General features: G+C 35.1%; 1 protein-coding gene across 3 annotated transcripts; it reads left to right on the top strand.

Annotated features, from left to right (window-relative positions):
• Window positions 1-4645: 4645 nt before the first annotated feature.
• Window positions 4646-13360, top strand: LOC142358052 (uncharacterized). 3 transcript variants are annotated; one of them, XM_075409525.1, is made up of 3 exons: window positions 4646-5054; window positions 5441-5485; window positions 13120-13360. In XM_075409525.1, the coding sequence occupies exons 1-3, from the start codon at window positions 4910-4912 to the stop codon at window positions 13320-13322; spliced, it is 393 nt and encodes a 130-aa protein (XP_075265640.1). In that variant the 5' UTR covers window positions 4646-4909; the 3' UTR covers window positions 13323-13360. The 3 variants fall into 3 exon arrangements, 1 of the variants encoding a protein (XP_075265640.1); XR_012761747.1 differs by lacking the exon at window positions 5441-5485; XR_012761748.1 differs by lacking the exons at window positions 5441-5485; window positions 13120-13360 and adding an exon at window positions 12611-13102.
• Window positions 13361-13677: the final 317 nt, after the last annotated feature.

Genomic DNA, 13677 nt, shown 5'->3' with positions numbered 1-13677 from the left:
TTCGAATTCAAATTTTGGACACACTTCTGTACATTGCTAGTCATTAACCCTCTATCAGACGGTTTCTACAGTTTTCATACAGATAACCCACGTCATCTGCGCCAATTTCATTTCAATTATCTGACACTTTTAGGTCTTTTTCCGAAAAATTGTTTCCGTAAACTTTTCTCCTAAAATGTCTGTTTAGGACACTGCTGCCTACACTATGGACAGGTGAAACAATCAACAAGAGCAATGTCTAATTTTTCTTGAAAATGATACCAAAACTTTAAATTATCAAAAAAATTATATAAGACTATTGGCGTTTGTGTTCAGACTTTCGCGCGTTCATGTTCAGACTTTCGTCCGGTCTTTGATATTTTCGGACTATTTAATTTTTTATTTTTAACGCTCACATCATGAGTTCATCTTCGTTCTGTCTGATTGTACTTCATTCCTTCTGGTACCTCGCCCTGACCAAAATTTGTTTTTCATTTCACCATTCTGCTGTCTTATCAACAAGATTTAAGGATAAACAACTTGATTTGGTCACTCATTTAGAACTGTAAATTGCGGATAAAATCCATTTTTGTCTACCCATACTTCCCTATAATTTCCTAGATATCGTAATATTTGCTTCCAATCTACACTATGGTATCAAAAAGCTACGTACACCTAGAGATTTTTTTAAAAGAAGTGATACAAAAACATGCAATAATACAAATTTTGAATTCAAACTTCTTCTCCAAAAGAAGTTTTTCTGAACACCGCTAGCTATTAATCTTCTAGCAGACGGTTTCTACAGTTTTATACAAATAATCTACGGCATCTTCGTCAATTTCAATCCAATTTTTTGACACTTTTCCTAAATTTTTTCCTAAATTTGGTTCGAAATTGACCGGAAATTGACCCAAAACTGACCCAAGAGTTCACTTTCTGCCGGCCTTCACCCTTTTTCTTCAGAAAAGTTGCCGATAATCATTGGTTTAGGCACAGGAGCAATCTCATGTTAAAAAACGCCCTGAAATATTTCATTCGATATTATCCAAAACTTGTAAATCAAAGACAGTGTTTAGAATGTTTGGAAACCTAGCAAGCACTTTCTGTTCATCTGATTGCATTTCAGCCCAAAAAGAGGTGATCGCTGGTCAATGAATCTTATACAAACTCTTAGACCTAACAAATAGGTCAAATGCGCAATATTGTTTCACCAGTAAAGGCAGCAATCTGACAAAAAAGAAGGGGTTCTTGAGACCATTTATAAAATATTTTGAACAAAAACATTTGGTTTCCTTCAAAGTGACCCTTTGCAAAAACGCACTATTTTCCGGCAACTCGTCTTCTGGAAATTCCATGGTAGCAAAAAAAAAGCGTTATGAGTCACTGTAAATTTTTTCAGTGAGGTTTTGGGCTCTCTTAAAATATCGTTAACTGAGTTTTTTTTGGATTTTTTTCCGACAATTTGTTATGGTTTTTAGCTCCATTTCTTGGCCTCAAAACAATTTTTTTTTAGGCAACGTTTAGATTCTATTCACTAGATCTTGATTTCAATTTAATTTTTTTGGTTTTTCTTCAATGAAAATCCGACAACTCGTAGCGTAACAACTTCGCAAACAGTGAAAGAACAAAGCGTTTAAGCCATCTTTTCTGTTTAAGCAGAGAAATCAGATACAAATTGCTCTTAAAATTTCTACGTTTCACACATTTTTCTTTGCCTTGGACCAAATCATGCTTATGAAGCACGAATCATGCTTGAGCTTTAAAAGCAGAAAATATGTTGTGTTTACCTTTTTGGTACCATAGTGTATTTACTGTAGTGCGTAGTTCTATGTTTTGAGTTTCCTGGTAAAATTAGCAGAAGTTTATCATTGCAGTGACACACTTGAAATATTTTTTATTGCTGAGCCGCCTGCTGTTCTTTGAAAGCAATATGTACATGAAGTTGGCATATATAAATAGTTATATTGATATTAATGATATTAAAGATAATAAATGATAATAATATAGTAATAACAATAATAAAAACAACAAGGAGGCTCGGTATGTGCAATCGAACATTAAATTCCGACTCCGCTCATCAATTGACATACCAACTTCATTATAATCTACTATTAGCTGAAACAAGAAAGAAGCTTCTGTATTATTCAGTGAGCTCCTTATTACTTCTGCTAACGCAGAAATATTAGTGTACCAGTAAATTTCTAGAGCATATATTTTATAGCTTGTGGCCATGCCTCACGCGCAATGATCATGCTGTATTAAAATTTACTCAATTCTGATTGAGCTGTAACAAAATTTGTATATTCTGGTACGTCTGCCATTTTCAATAGCGTCCATCAAAACATTTCTCTAAAGAAACCACCGACAGTATTCTCATCAATGTTTTCAATTAAACATCATAAATGCCTCTATTCAACTATCAAAATCATTGTAATTTTTTCCCAAAGCAAATTTAGAATATAGTGTTTCAATATTTACACCAGATTCTCTTCGAACCTATATCACAGCTGAAAAACCGGAATTTTATCACATAAGAATTATACATATAAAGTTTTCAAAATCGTTCTTTTGGTGATTCTTTTCACGATTTTCAACCTCTTCTTTCGAGCTATAAGTAAGCAAGCTGACATCATAGTTTTTACAACTCTGAGCGGCTGTTTGGAAAAAGTGGAGCAAATTACTAACTAGCAAAGTATTTTGCTCATTGTTGCCAGAACACTGCTCAAGAATAGTTTAACATCTAAAATGACCATACCAACGAAACACGCGACAACAGGGACATGCAATTCAACACAACGAACAAAAGTTGGATATCATATTTTTTCTTCTATTAAGTGTCACAGATAACTCAGTTTTTCAATATGGATAAAGAAAACTCAAAATTTTGCGTATAAATGTGTCAGAATATCATTTGCAGAACTTTTGGGCAATTGGAAAAACCAATAGAAAAATTTTCACAAATTAAAACATAGAAGTAGCTCAATTTAGTCGCTTAGTTTTTATGTATAGGTTACGTGACTCTGATGAAGTCACCGAGAAAGTCTGGCATTAATCGAAAACCATAGAGCGGTTCAATTCTCTTTCCACAGTTTTGATGTGACTTGAGCAGAGTCACGTAACCTTTTTTAAACACGCGTTGTGCAACTTCAGTCAAAAACACTACTTGCAAAAGTGATTACAATTTTTGGTTGCAAAAAGAAAGGAGCTTTGAGAATCCACATCCCCATCCAATTCGTGCATATAGTTACACCCGCACACTATAGTTTTACTTTTTACTCTCATGCTAGCAAATTAAACACCAAATTGGTGGTGATTTGGGGGAACCAAAGAAATGCTATTTTTCGCAAAATAAGGAGAAAATCACTTGCAGACAATCAGCCGTTTTTTTCCTAATGAGATTCTTTTGTGAACATTTTTTTAATTTTTGACTTTTGAGTCAATTCGGGATCTTTTCAATATGCGCCCCCAAGCATAGTGGGCGCATAATATTTGCAACTCCCAGACGTTTATGCCATATTTTGGGGGTGCACAAACGGAAGAGATCCGATTTCTGCTACATGTATATTTTGAAATCTATCCAATTGTCTGTGTTTTTTTTTCAAATAAAAAAGGTATTTTTTTACTAAATAAAAGATGGTAGACGAAGATACAACACTGGCAAAAACGACTTGTGAAAAAACTTTCAATGACTGGAAAAACTCTGGAGAAGATTGATTGAAATGAAAATTTATGGAACTCGGATCGACGGATTTTTTCCGTTTGTGCATTCCCCAATACGTTATGCATCGCCCCAGTTGGAGAGCACGTGCCGTGCCATTATTTAGTAAATCATTGTTAAAATATACCACGTGGGTCTGGGGGAGGAAATAATATGCTTTCTAAGCTGGGGTAATAAATTGACTAAGCTGGGGTAGTGGGCACAAACGGAAAAGATTGTGATTGACATGTGTTCATTTAGTGGGGCTCTATGTAACAACTGTGCATTCAATTTCAAATGAAAAGCACGCTTTTGCTGGAGTATTTGAAGATCTGGCACTGTATAAAGGAAGTTAACACAATCATGTGCATATTTTAAAATGCTTCTAGCAGTGCTGGAAGTTAAAGCGCCAGAAGTTTCTACTCAGCCAGAATGATTTTTGTTGATTTTGGTTTTTTGAAATGGTGTGTGTTTCCTGTTTAAAGCATGGTTACGTGACTCTGCAGAAGTCACTTTTGACTTAATATTTCGACCCGCTTCGCGGTTTTCGACAAACGCCAGAAATTCTCAGTGACTTCAAGTAGAGTCACGTGACCATTTCATCTGGCATTCTAAAGTCTGGCACTGTTAGGATCATTTTAAAACTTGCAGGTGCGTGTTACAATTAAGTCATAGGAATGCAGGTGGAAAACAGGTACGCAACTTAGATGTACGCCTTACCGAGGATTCGTCTTATTTTCTTGCTTTTCTTACTTGCTCTTCTTAGTCGCTTTGCGCTAAAATTTTAACGAAAAAACCAGCCCTCTGTGAGCACTAAGCTCAATGAGCGACTAGGATTAATAAACGCCCTCGACATACGCTCTCGGCTCTGAGCTGTAATTGGCACAGGCTTACCATAAAAGTTTTCTAACATATGCCTGGGGTACTTTTTTGAGGACTACTTCTTTATTGGTAGCTTTATCAGAGCTATATGTCCAATTTGTTCGAATACCAAAAACTCGTGTACCTATGTGGTCTAGTACAAAAAATATATGCGTATATGAGGCCTAACTGAGATAACAACAGTAGTATCTTTGTAATCGCAGCGAGAGCTCATTAATAAATTTTACCAAAGGGGTGTTATTATTATGATCGATCATCGAGAAGTTATTTGATGGCGATAAGGACGATGTGCTGATATTCATCACCAGCGCTCACCAATTGTAACCAAGCATTAAGATTTCCTTAATTGAAATGTACAAAAATTATAAAACGTATGAGCCTAAGCGTAAACGTATACAGTTCAAAGGCCAAAGCAGTGTGAATGACACCAGAACACGACCCTGTTGCTGTGGAAGCCCGTCCTGCCGAGTCCCGCCACCAACACCTTGTGCCTGTGGTAAGTGCCCTGGTCGAACTGTATAAGAAATTGATAGCGATGACCCGGGTCGAGGTATCACCGCCAAAAATCGCTAAAAGATGTAATATTTGCGGTGAATTTGAGTAAAAGTGTAAGATTTGCGTTCAATGCGATGAATGCGGTGAAAAAAAACTTTTAAGCGGTGAAATTTTTTTTTTCAGCGCTTAAGCGGTGAAAGAAAATTTTTCACCGCTACAAGCAGGATGCGGTGAAAAAAAATTTTCACCGCTACCAGCAGAATGTGGTGAAAAAATTTTTTTCACCGCTACCAGCAGAATGCGGTAAAAAAAATATTTTCACCGCTAAAAATGCAACCTTTACAAATATTCACCGCGCTAATTTCAACGCTTATCTTATATTCACAGGAAATATCTCTGAAGTAACTGACAGATGGCGCAGAGGATTACGAAGTTGGTGACACGCATGAGATAGAGGTTCGAACCCCTGTACGGCAGTTTCTTTTTTGTAAGAATTCCGGTGAATGCGGTGAAAAAAAATTTTTCACCGCAAAATTCATCGCAATTCTTACAAAAATTCACCGCTTTCAGCGCATTCAACGCTACAATATGCGGGCGCTTTGCGGTGAAAAAAGTTTTTTTTTCACCGCTATTCACCGCTAATCTTACATTATATTTGTCAAAACCTCGACCCGGGGAAATGCAATATTGCAATAACTGCTGTGATTGGTTGTAAGAATTGTATTTTTTAGCGCTGAATGCGTTGAAAACAGCACTAAAAACTGCAAATATCACGACCCTGGTCGAGGTTTTTGGGTAAATTTTTGTAAGAAATGCGGTGAATGCGGTGAATTTTTGTAAGAAATGCAATGATTGCTGTGAATGCGGTGAAACTAAATATTTCACCGCATTTCACTGCATTCCTTACAAAAATTCACCGCAAAATTCACCGCATTTCATACAAAATTTCACCGCATCAACTTTTGTGGCAAATTAATGTAAGAAATGCGGTGAAAGCGGTGTAAAAAATAATTCACCATATTTCACCGCATTTCTTACAAAAATTCACTGCAAAATTCACAGCATTTTTTACAAAAATTCACCACATATGTTTTCCAAAGTTTACTCAATCTGATTTACAGTCACAAGAAATTTGAAAGATGTAAGTGACAGTTGGCTCAGTGGACTACGCAGTTGAGGGCATGCCAGAGATCAGAGGTTCGAACCCGTGTGCTGACGAGTCTTTTTTTGTAAAAATATTGAGAACGCGGTGAAAATAGATAATTCACCGTGATTCGCCTCATTCACCGCAAAAAGATGTAAGAAATAAGCGGTGAAAATTACTTTTTTCACCGCATTTAACCGCACTTCTTATGAAAATTCACCTCCAAACCTCGACACGGGGACAATTCATCGCCAAATCTATTAGTCGTGTACTAAGCGGTAAAAATAAACATTTTACACATTTTCACCGTTAAATTTGCAAATATTGAAAAATTTCACCTCTAAAAAACGCCACATCTTGCAAAAGTTCATCAATTTCACCGCATTCACCGCTAGAAATTGAGGGCGATTTGAGTATTAAGAGATATTTATGTTAACCTCTAATTACCGCAGATCTTAAATTGTTCCTCTGCAAAACATCCCCGGCTGGTTGCGGGGAAAAATTTTTTTTCACCGTTTAAGCGATTTTTAGCGGTGACTTTTTTTTCACCGCATAGGCATTCATCGCATTGAGCGCAAATCTTACACTTTATATTCAAATTCATTGCAAATTTGACATCTCTTAGTGATTTTTAGCTATGAAACTTCGACCCTGGTCAGCCCAAGAACATCTTGAACAATTTATTACAAAATTTAGATTTACAGTAAGAATCTTGCAAGAACAGGTTGTTTCGGAGGAACTTTCGAACAACCATAAAAACGTCCTACTTGATTTCCAATAAGGAACCAACTATTATTTCTTCAGATTTGATTTCGCGAAAAGTTCTCCGAAAACACAGAAGTCGACTACTAATCTTTTGTAACTTTGTTGGTCAAATCTGTGTTGAAAGAACTATTTTCCTCATTGTTCCGACCCACTTTAGTGGGGGAGGAACTCTATAATCCAATGAGTTTTTTATCAATCGATTTATGCCGATAAATAAACTGATCGTAGAGGTTTGTGAGTGGTATCATTAGAAAGCCCGTCAGGCAAAGAATATATATTTAAAAAGATTTTTCGAAAATCCTTTTTCCACTTAGTTATCGATGTTCAACGTTTTGTGATCATTTGACAGATTCTGGTTGATTTTGTTCACATTTTCCGCTTTTACGCAGTTTTTTGCCATTTTTGTTGAAAAAAATGTTTAATTGCTCTCAAACGAAGTTTGTAGCAATTATATTAGTCGTGTTGGTCTTTTTTTCTTTTTATGCGATTTTTCACTTGACCATTTTTTCGTCGGACCCATTCGAGTTTTTATCTTTAAAAACGGGATAAACAGGTAGCGCCGCGTGATCATTAATTTTCAATAGAGGCCCTTAGCCGCGTTTAGTAGTCCTTCAAGCGCTTAGCGTGATGAAGCTACTGGGAAGGCCTTAGTTTAATGATAAAAGGTCATTCTTAGGAGTTTTTGAGCCCAGAAAGATGCAATTTTATTGTGTATTTTGAAACTATTTGTTGTTTGTATCTTTTATTTTCTTTTGTTGGACCAGTCTAATATTCCGCGAAAAACTACTTTATATGACCATTTTAAGAGCTGTTTGTTTTGGAGCTATTTGTTTTTTAGCCCTAGATGTCAAGGAACCCCCTGTACGGTTTGATTATTGATTGCTCCGTAGGTTCTATTGGTAATGGAATATTTTTTCATTTTAACATCACGAATTTTAGCATTTTTGAAAAAACTTTTTTAAGAGCTGTTTTTGATAAAACTTGCAAATTTTTCCACGTTTTCTGAAAATTTTTGTCAGTTTTTTGGTTTCTCCAGCAAGAAAGATTCCAGGAACCTCATCTAGGGTTTTATAAAGGATTACTGCATAGCTTGTGGTTAAAATGGAATGGTGCTCAAAACTTTCACTACCTGAATATTAGCATTTTATGACAAAACTTGCAGTTTTTTCAGTTTTTTTATTTATTGTCATTAATCAAATTTTTCTAGACCCTGGGGCAGAAAACATATTTAGAGGTTTATTACAATGCTACTGAAAAACTTTTACTGACCATGGAATAGTTTTCAACTTTTTATTATCACAAATTTCAGCAACTTTTGCTAAAACTTGCGAGTCTTTTCAATTTTTTTGAAAAATTTTGTCATTTTTCAGGTTACCTCAGCCTCAAGAGGCAAAGAAGCTCTTCTAGGGTTTGATAGAGTAATTAAAGTTTAAATGTCATTTTTAGCAGTTTTCGAGGCCAAATATTTGCAATTTTTCGCGTTTTTTCGTCATTTGTCATTTTTTTTGATGAATCGGTCTAAAATTGAGGTTCTTATAAGTTGATAAAAGTTTTTTGGAACATTTTATGAGCTTTATGTTTTGGTAATAATATTAACACGGAAATTTAACCGAATATTTATTGTTTTTTCAAATTTTTTTTGCATTTTTTCTGCACTGGGCGTCAAAGAAACTCCTCAATTTTTGATAAAAAGTTACTGGATAGTTTCTAGAAGTAATGAAATCTTTTTCAAGATTTCATATCACCAATTTAACAATTTCTTTAAAAATCTTTTGCAATTTTTTCAGGGTTTTTTGAAAGTGTTTGTCATTTTTCAGGTTTCTCCAGCCTTAAGAGCCAGGGAACCTGTTGCGCGGTTTGATAGTAGGTTGTTGCATAGCTTCTAGATTTATTAGAATGTTTTTTAATAGCCGCGAAGCGATAGCGGCTATTATCGGGGACATCGTGGTTTTTATTAATTTGTCGTCTCCATCGATAATTCTTACGACCTGACTTCTTGGAATTGACTTCTTGGAATTGACTTCAGTGACTTCTATTGCTTTGCAGTTAAAAATTGTGTAGGTGACGTTGTTTCTGCTTTTAGGTCAATTGCGTGACTTACCTCACTCAAAAAATTGACTTCTGAACTCACTTATGGAACTTTAATTTTTAGTGAAGATTTACTAGTTAATAGTGTGCATCTAAGTTGTGCCAATCTTATATGCCCTAATTTGTGATTATTAGTCTTGATTTTTTTATTTCGAATATCAATTTTGAAATAGCTCTTTAAGGGCGTTTTCCTTATAGAACGTATGTGTCAAAAATTGACAGTACGAAGCTAACCCGAAAAGTCTAGTGGTCTATTGAAGGACTGGTGGTCTATCTTTTTATCTTATTTTTGTAGGTGTTTCAATTCCTGGAAGGCCACGAGCGTCTATCGCGGTTATTTTTCCGGCAATCTGCCGGCTATGTTTCAAAACTTTACAATCAAGAACTTAAACAATTTTAAGTTTTTTACTATTTTGAAATTATTGATTTTTTTCCGGCACCAGGGGCCCAGTGATGTCCTCCGAGGATTGATAATAAGTTGCTGCATAATTTCTAGATTTAACGGAAAGATTACCAATATTTGAAAGACTCGAATTATAGCAATTTTTTGCCAAATTTTAATTTCTCTCAATTTGAATAGTTATTATCATGTTCCAAGTTTATGGTTCTTTATGAGCCAGTGAAATTTTTTAAGGCTTGAAATAGGGTTACTTGATAGTCTCTTGAGACAATAAAATTGTTTTGAAGATAATAATATCACAAACTTTAGCAAGGTTTTGTTAAAATTTGCAATGATTTCTAAAATTTTGGAAAATTTTTGTCTCTTCTGAGTTAAACAATAATTACTGGCCAAATAAACTTCTTAGGTATTGCAGATGGGTTACATGACGAAATTCCACAGACAAAAATGCTTTTCGAACATTTTTTTTCTTTGCTAAAAGTTGAAACTTTTCTTTTGAGTTTTGCGCTTATAGTTTTTTCTATATAATTTAGTTACTTACAAGACCGGAAAACTAGAAGTCGCAGAGTTGAATCTCATCGTGTGAAATATCTTTAGCTCTCTTCTCTCTCTCTCTCTCTTTCTCTTTCTCTCGCTGCTTGTAAACTCTTTTGTTGATGCCGCGTTTCAGCTGCTGTTTTGTGGTGTGATGTCATCATCTTTTACCATTATCTCACGCCTCAATTAGGCTAAAGCTAGCCTCACTAAGCCATGGCTACCTACTGATGAAGCCAACCGCTCGTCAGTCGCTTGAGAGCAATCTGCCCGACGTCAGTTGGTTATGTTGCAACTATTATCTATAGTGTTTTTCAGGTTAAAGTTTAAAGTTTTTAAAAATTTACAATTCCTTTCATCTAAAAAGGCACAGAATAAAAATCTTTGGTCAACTTCGTTCACATTGGCCGGATTGTCACACCTTAAAACTCCGAACACAATCTTTGATAACTTCAAATATGTCTAGTGTTACTTGCGGTCTCTTTTTAAGTGTTGTTGAATTCGGTTTTTTCCGGTTTTTGTTTTTTTAACTCGATATTTGACTAAAATGCTTATTTATTTATGATATATTGACTTTCTCAGCATCCAAAGTAATCTGAAGATTTTAAAAAGTATCCAAAGTAGCATTCAAAGTATTCTGAGCATTGATTTGTTCAAGGAAATTGTAATTGATTGTGTCTTATATCTTTATGAAGTAGATAGTAGTCTTAACATCTTCGACACCGCTTTCTCGAAATTTTAATGTTGCTTTTTTGTTTTTTTTGGTAGTTTTCAGATATATTCGAGCAAATAAAACGTTTTAATTTTTTCAGATGAAAGATTGAATGAACTTAGATTCTTTTTAAGATTTCAGTTGATATCTAATGTCTTTCATTCTTTAAAACAGTTTATTTTTTGAAAAATAATTTAAAAACAATTTGCACATTAACAACTCCTCCAAGGTTTTCTCTAATGAAGTACAAGTTTTTTGTTCGGTTTAGAATATTACCGTATTTTGGACTTTGTTTTTGTGTTTTCTTTTCATAGAAAATTATAATGATTTAGGGATAAAAAACATCTTTGTTGTCGTTGTTATTTGTTTTTGTTGTTTTTTGTCTTGACCCCTGTTCTTAATAATGGCAGTTCTCATCGGCCTTCTAATCAGGCGAAAAAAGCTTCACAAGGGGATTTCAATTGGGATCAGTTTTTTTATGCAAACAAAGTTTTTTTTTAAGTTATTTGCAGTTTTGAAAGTTTTCTATCTCTTTCTTATTTGGTTGACAGTGAAGTGAATAATATGGATGATTGGGGTAATTGCGAACGCACATTAATGAGCCTTCCTGTCTAATACATAAAGTTGGTTATAATTGTCATAAGAAAAAAAATGGATTTTGCGGTGCTAGCTAAGAAAAAATTTTGCAGGCTAACAGATCGTTAGAACTCTTCACATTCGTCAGCCTCAAAATATTTAAAAGAATTAAAAAGACTTTAGCCAGCCAAACAACAGACATAGCAGTGTAAAACTTTTATAAACGGATCTTTTCCGCTTGTGCCCCCCCCCCCCAGTACTTTATGCGCCTCCAGTTACAGAGCACGTGCATTACATAGTGAATCATTATGTAAAAATATGGTCTGCGGGTGCAAATAAAATGCGCCCGCTAAATGGGGGGGGGGGCACAAACGGAAAAGATCCCTATAAGCGGAAGATCATCAAAAGAAAATTTTACTATTTTGAGGGCGGAGAATCTAAATAGATCTGAATATCTGTTCGCCCGCCAACTTGTTTCATAACCAACACCGCAATATCCCTTCATTCGCTTTTGGGACATTTTTAAAATTTGAATTTAAATTTCTCATTTCGTAGACCGTCAAATCTAAAGTGTGAATGAGTGGGGTTGGTGCCATACTTGCGAGCGAACACTACCGAGCCTTCTTGTCTAATATATAAATTCAAAATTTAAAAATCTGCAAAATCGATTGAAAAGATATTGCGGTGTTAGCTATGAAAAATATGACGGGCGAAGAGATCTTCAGATCTCTTCATATTCGCCGCCTTAAGATTAGTAAAAAACAATTTAAGATGACGTTTCGTCTCCACAACTTTTACACGGCCCTTCCTGAATTTTAACCCTTGAATTTTATACTAAACTTTTACTCTATGTTAACGAGCTGTTTTCAGACTAGCTTCATTTCATTTATAAAAGTTTTCATGAAATTTTTCGAAATTCACAAAAATTATAACTGCATTAACTTTTTCTATTTCGATGTTATGAATCACCAGCATCAAGAAGTGATGCCAAAAGAGTTTGCAACCGTTATATTTGTACTCGAAGGAGTGCAAAGAAGGTGAAACTAAATATTGTTCCAAATTAAATTTTTGTACTAACTCTGGTTTAATTTTGGAAGTTCTTTATATGAATGATAACACGATTGACGCAATGAATTAATGTACTCAGGAGAACAAAAAAAGTAGTTTGGAGTTCAGAATAGTCAAATAGTGAAAACTTTTGTAGATTTTATAATTCTAATGGCAACCTTTAATTTTTGAATTTTCCATTGAATATATAAAATATGCAAAGAAAAAATTCAAACATCCTTTGTCGGCTATGAAAAAGAGTTATTATCATTTCATTTTCGAATATTTTAGTCATGCAACAAAATATTCAAACTTATTACTCATCAATATTGTAACTGACGAAAACTCTCAAGATACGAAGTGAGTTGGTCTTTAATTTGCCTCAAAAGTTTACCTACTAAGGCTGAGCTCCCAGACCGAAATGAACGTACAAGAGGGTTTTGTGTGTTCAAATGGACACGGTCTGGAAACAAGAATGAACGCACGATAGTCTGAACATAGACAACTTTGAACGCACTATAGTCTGGACATAGGTAACTTTGAACGCGCGATAGTCCGGACAAGAGCAGCTTTGAACTCACGAAATTCTGGGCCCAGGCAACTTTGAACGAACGAAAGTCTGAACGTAGTGACCCTATTTTTGTGACACAGTTATGTCTATTATATGGTGCAAAAATGAGCTAAGGGGTCGTCGGAATATTATGTTCAAACGCACATTTACCAGTCCATTCGTCCTCCTTGTTTTGAATTCCAGTGCTACTATTTTCCCGACAATTTTTGTAGCAAACAATTTTTATCAGGTTGTCGAAGTGATTTCTGTCGCAAACATGGTGGATCTCGAAATGGGTTAGAGGCTTGTTCTTGTGGATCTACCGTGAAAGTCAAAAAACAGTCTAGAAAGAGTCAGTATTCAACGTCGAGGTCAACATCTGAAAGGCGGAGGAGTAATGGTCCTCCTGGTTGGGGAAAACCATTCCAATGGAGAGGAAATCATGAGCTTTAACTTTGCGATGATTGTTTTCAGCGAAATCTTTGTTCGTACTTTACACTGCTTTTACTTAGATATACTTAACATTTTGAAAAGATGCTATTTTTTTCTGGGAATAATATACTGTTTGTGCTGCTTCTGCAAGTTACTATTGAAAGATACTGATTCAGTACTGAAACAGTCTGAGTGGTAACTCGGGGTAGAATAGCAGCCAAAAATTGAGTTTGCAACCCTTCCACACTTTCCGTGAAATTTTGCACACAATGATTGGATTTTGAAAAGCAAACACTGCCTTATATGTCTTCAAATAGAATACACAATCTCTCAAACAATAGATTAAGTCTTTACAGGTGCATTTAACAGCCAGCAA

This window comes from Convolutriloba macropyga, unplaced genomic scaffold (genome assembly GCF_964194025.1).
Source record: "Convolutriloba macropyga unplaced genomic scaffold, txConMacr16.3 SCAFFOLD_363, whole genome shotgun sequence".
NCBI classification, from domain to species: domain Eukaryota; kingdom Metazoa; phylum Xenacoelomorpha; order Acoela; family Convolutidae; genus Convolutriloba; species Convolutriloba macropyga.
Note: the sequence above shows the minus strand (reverse complement) of the source record. Positions and strands in the feature narration are given on the sequence as shown.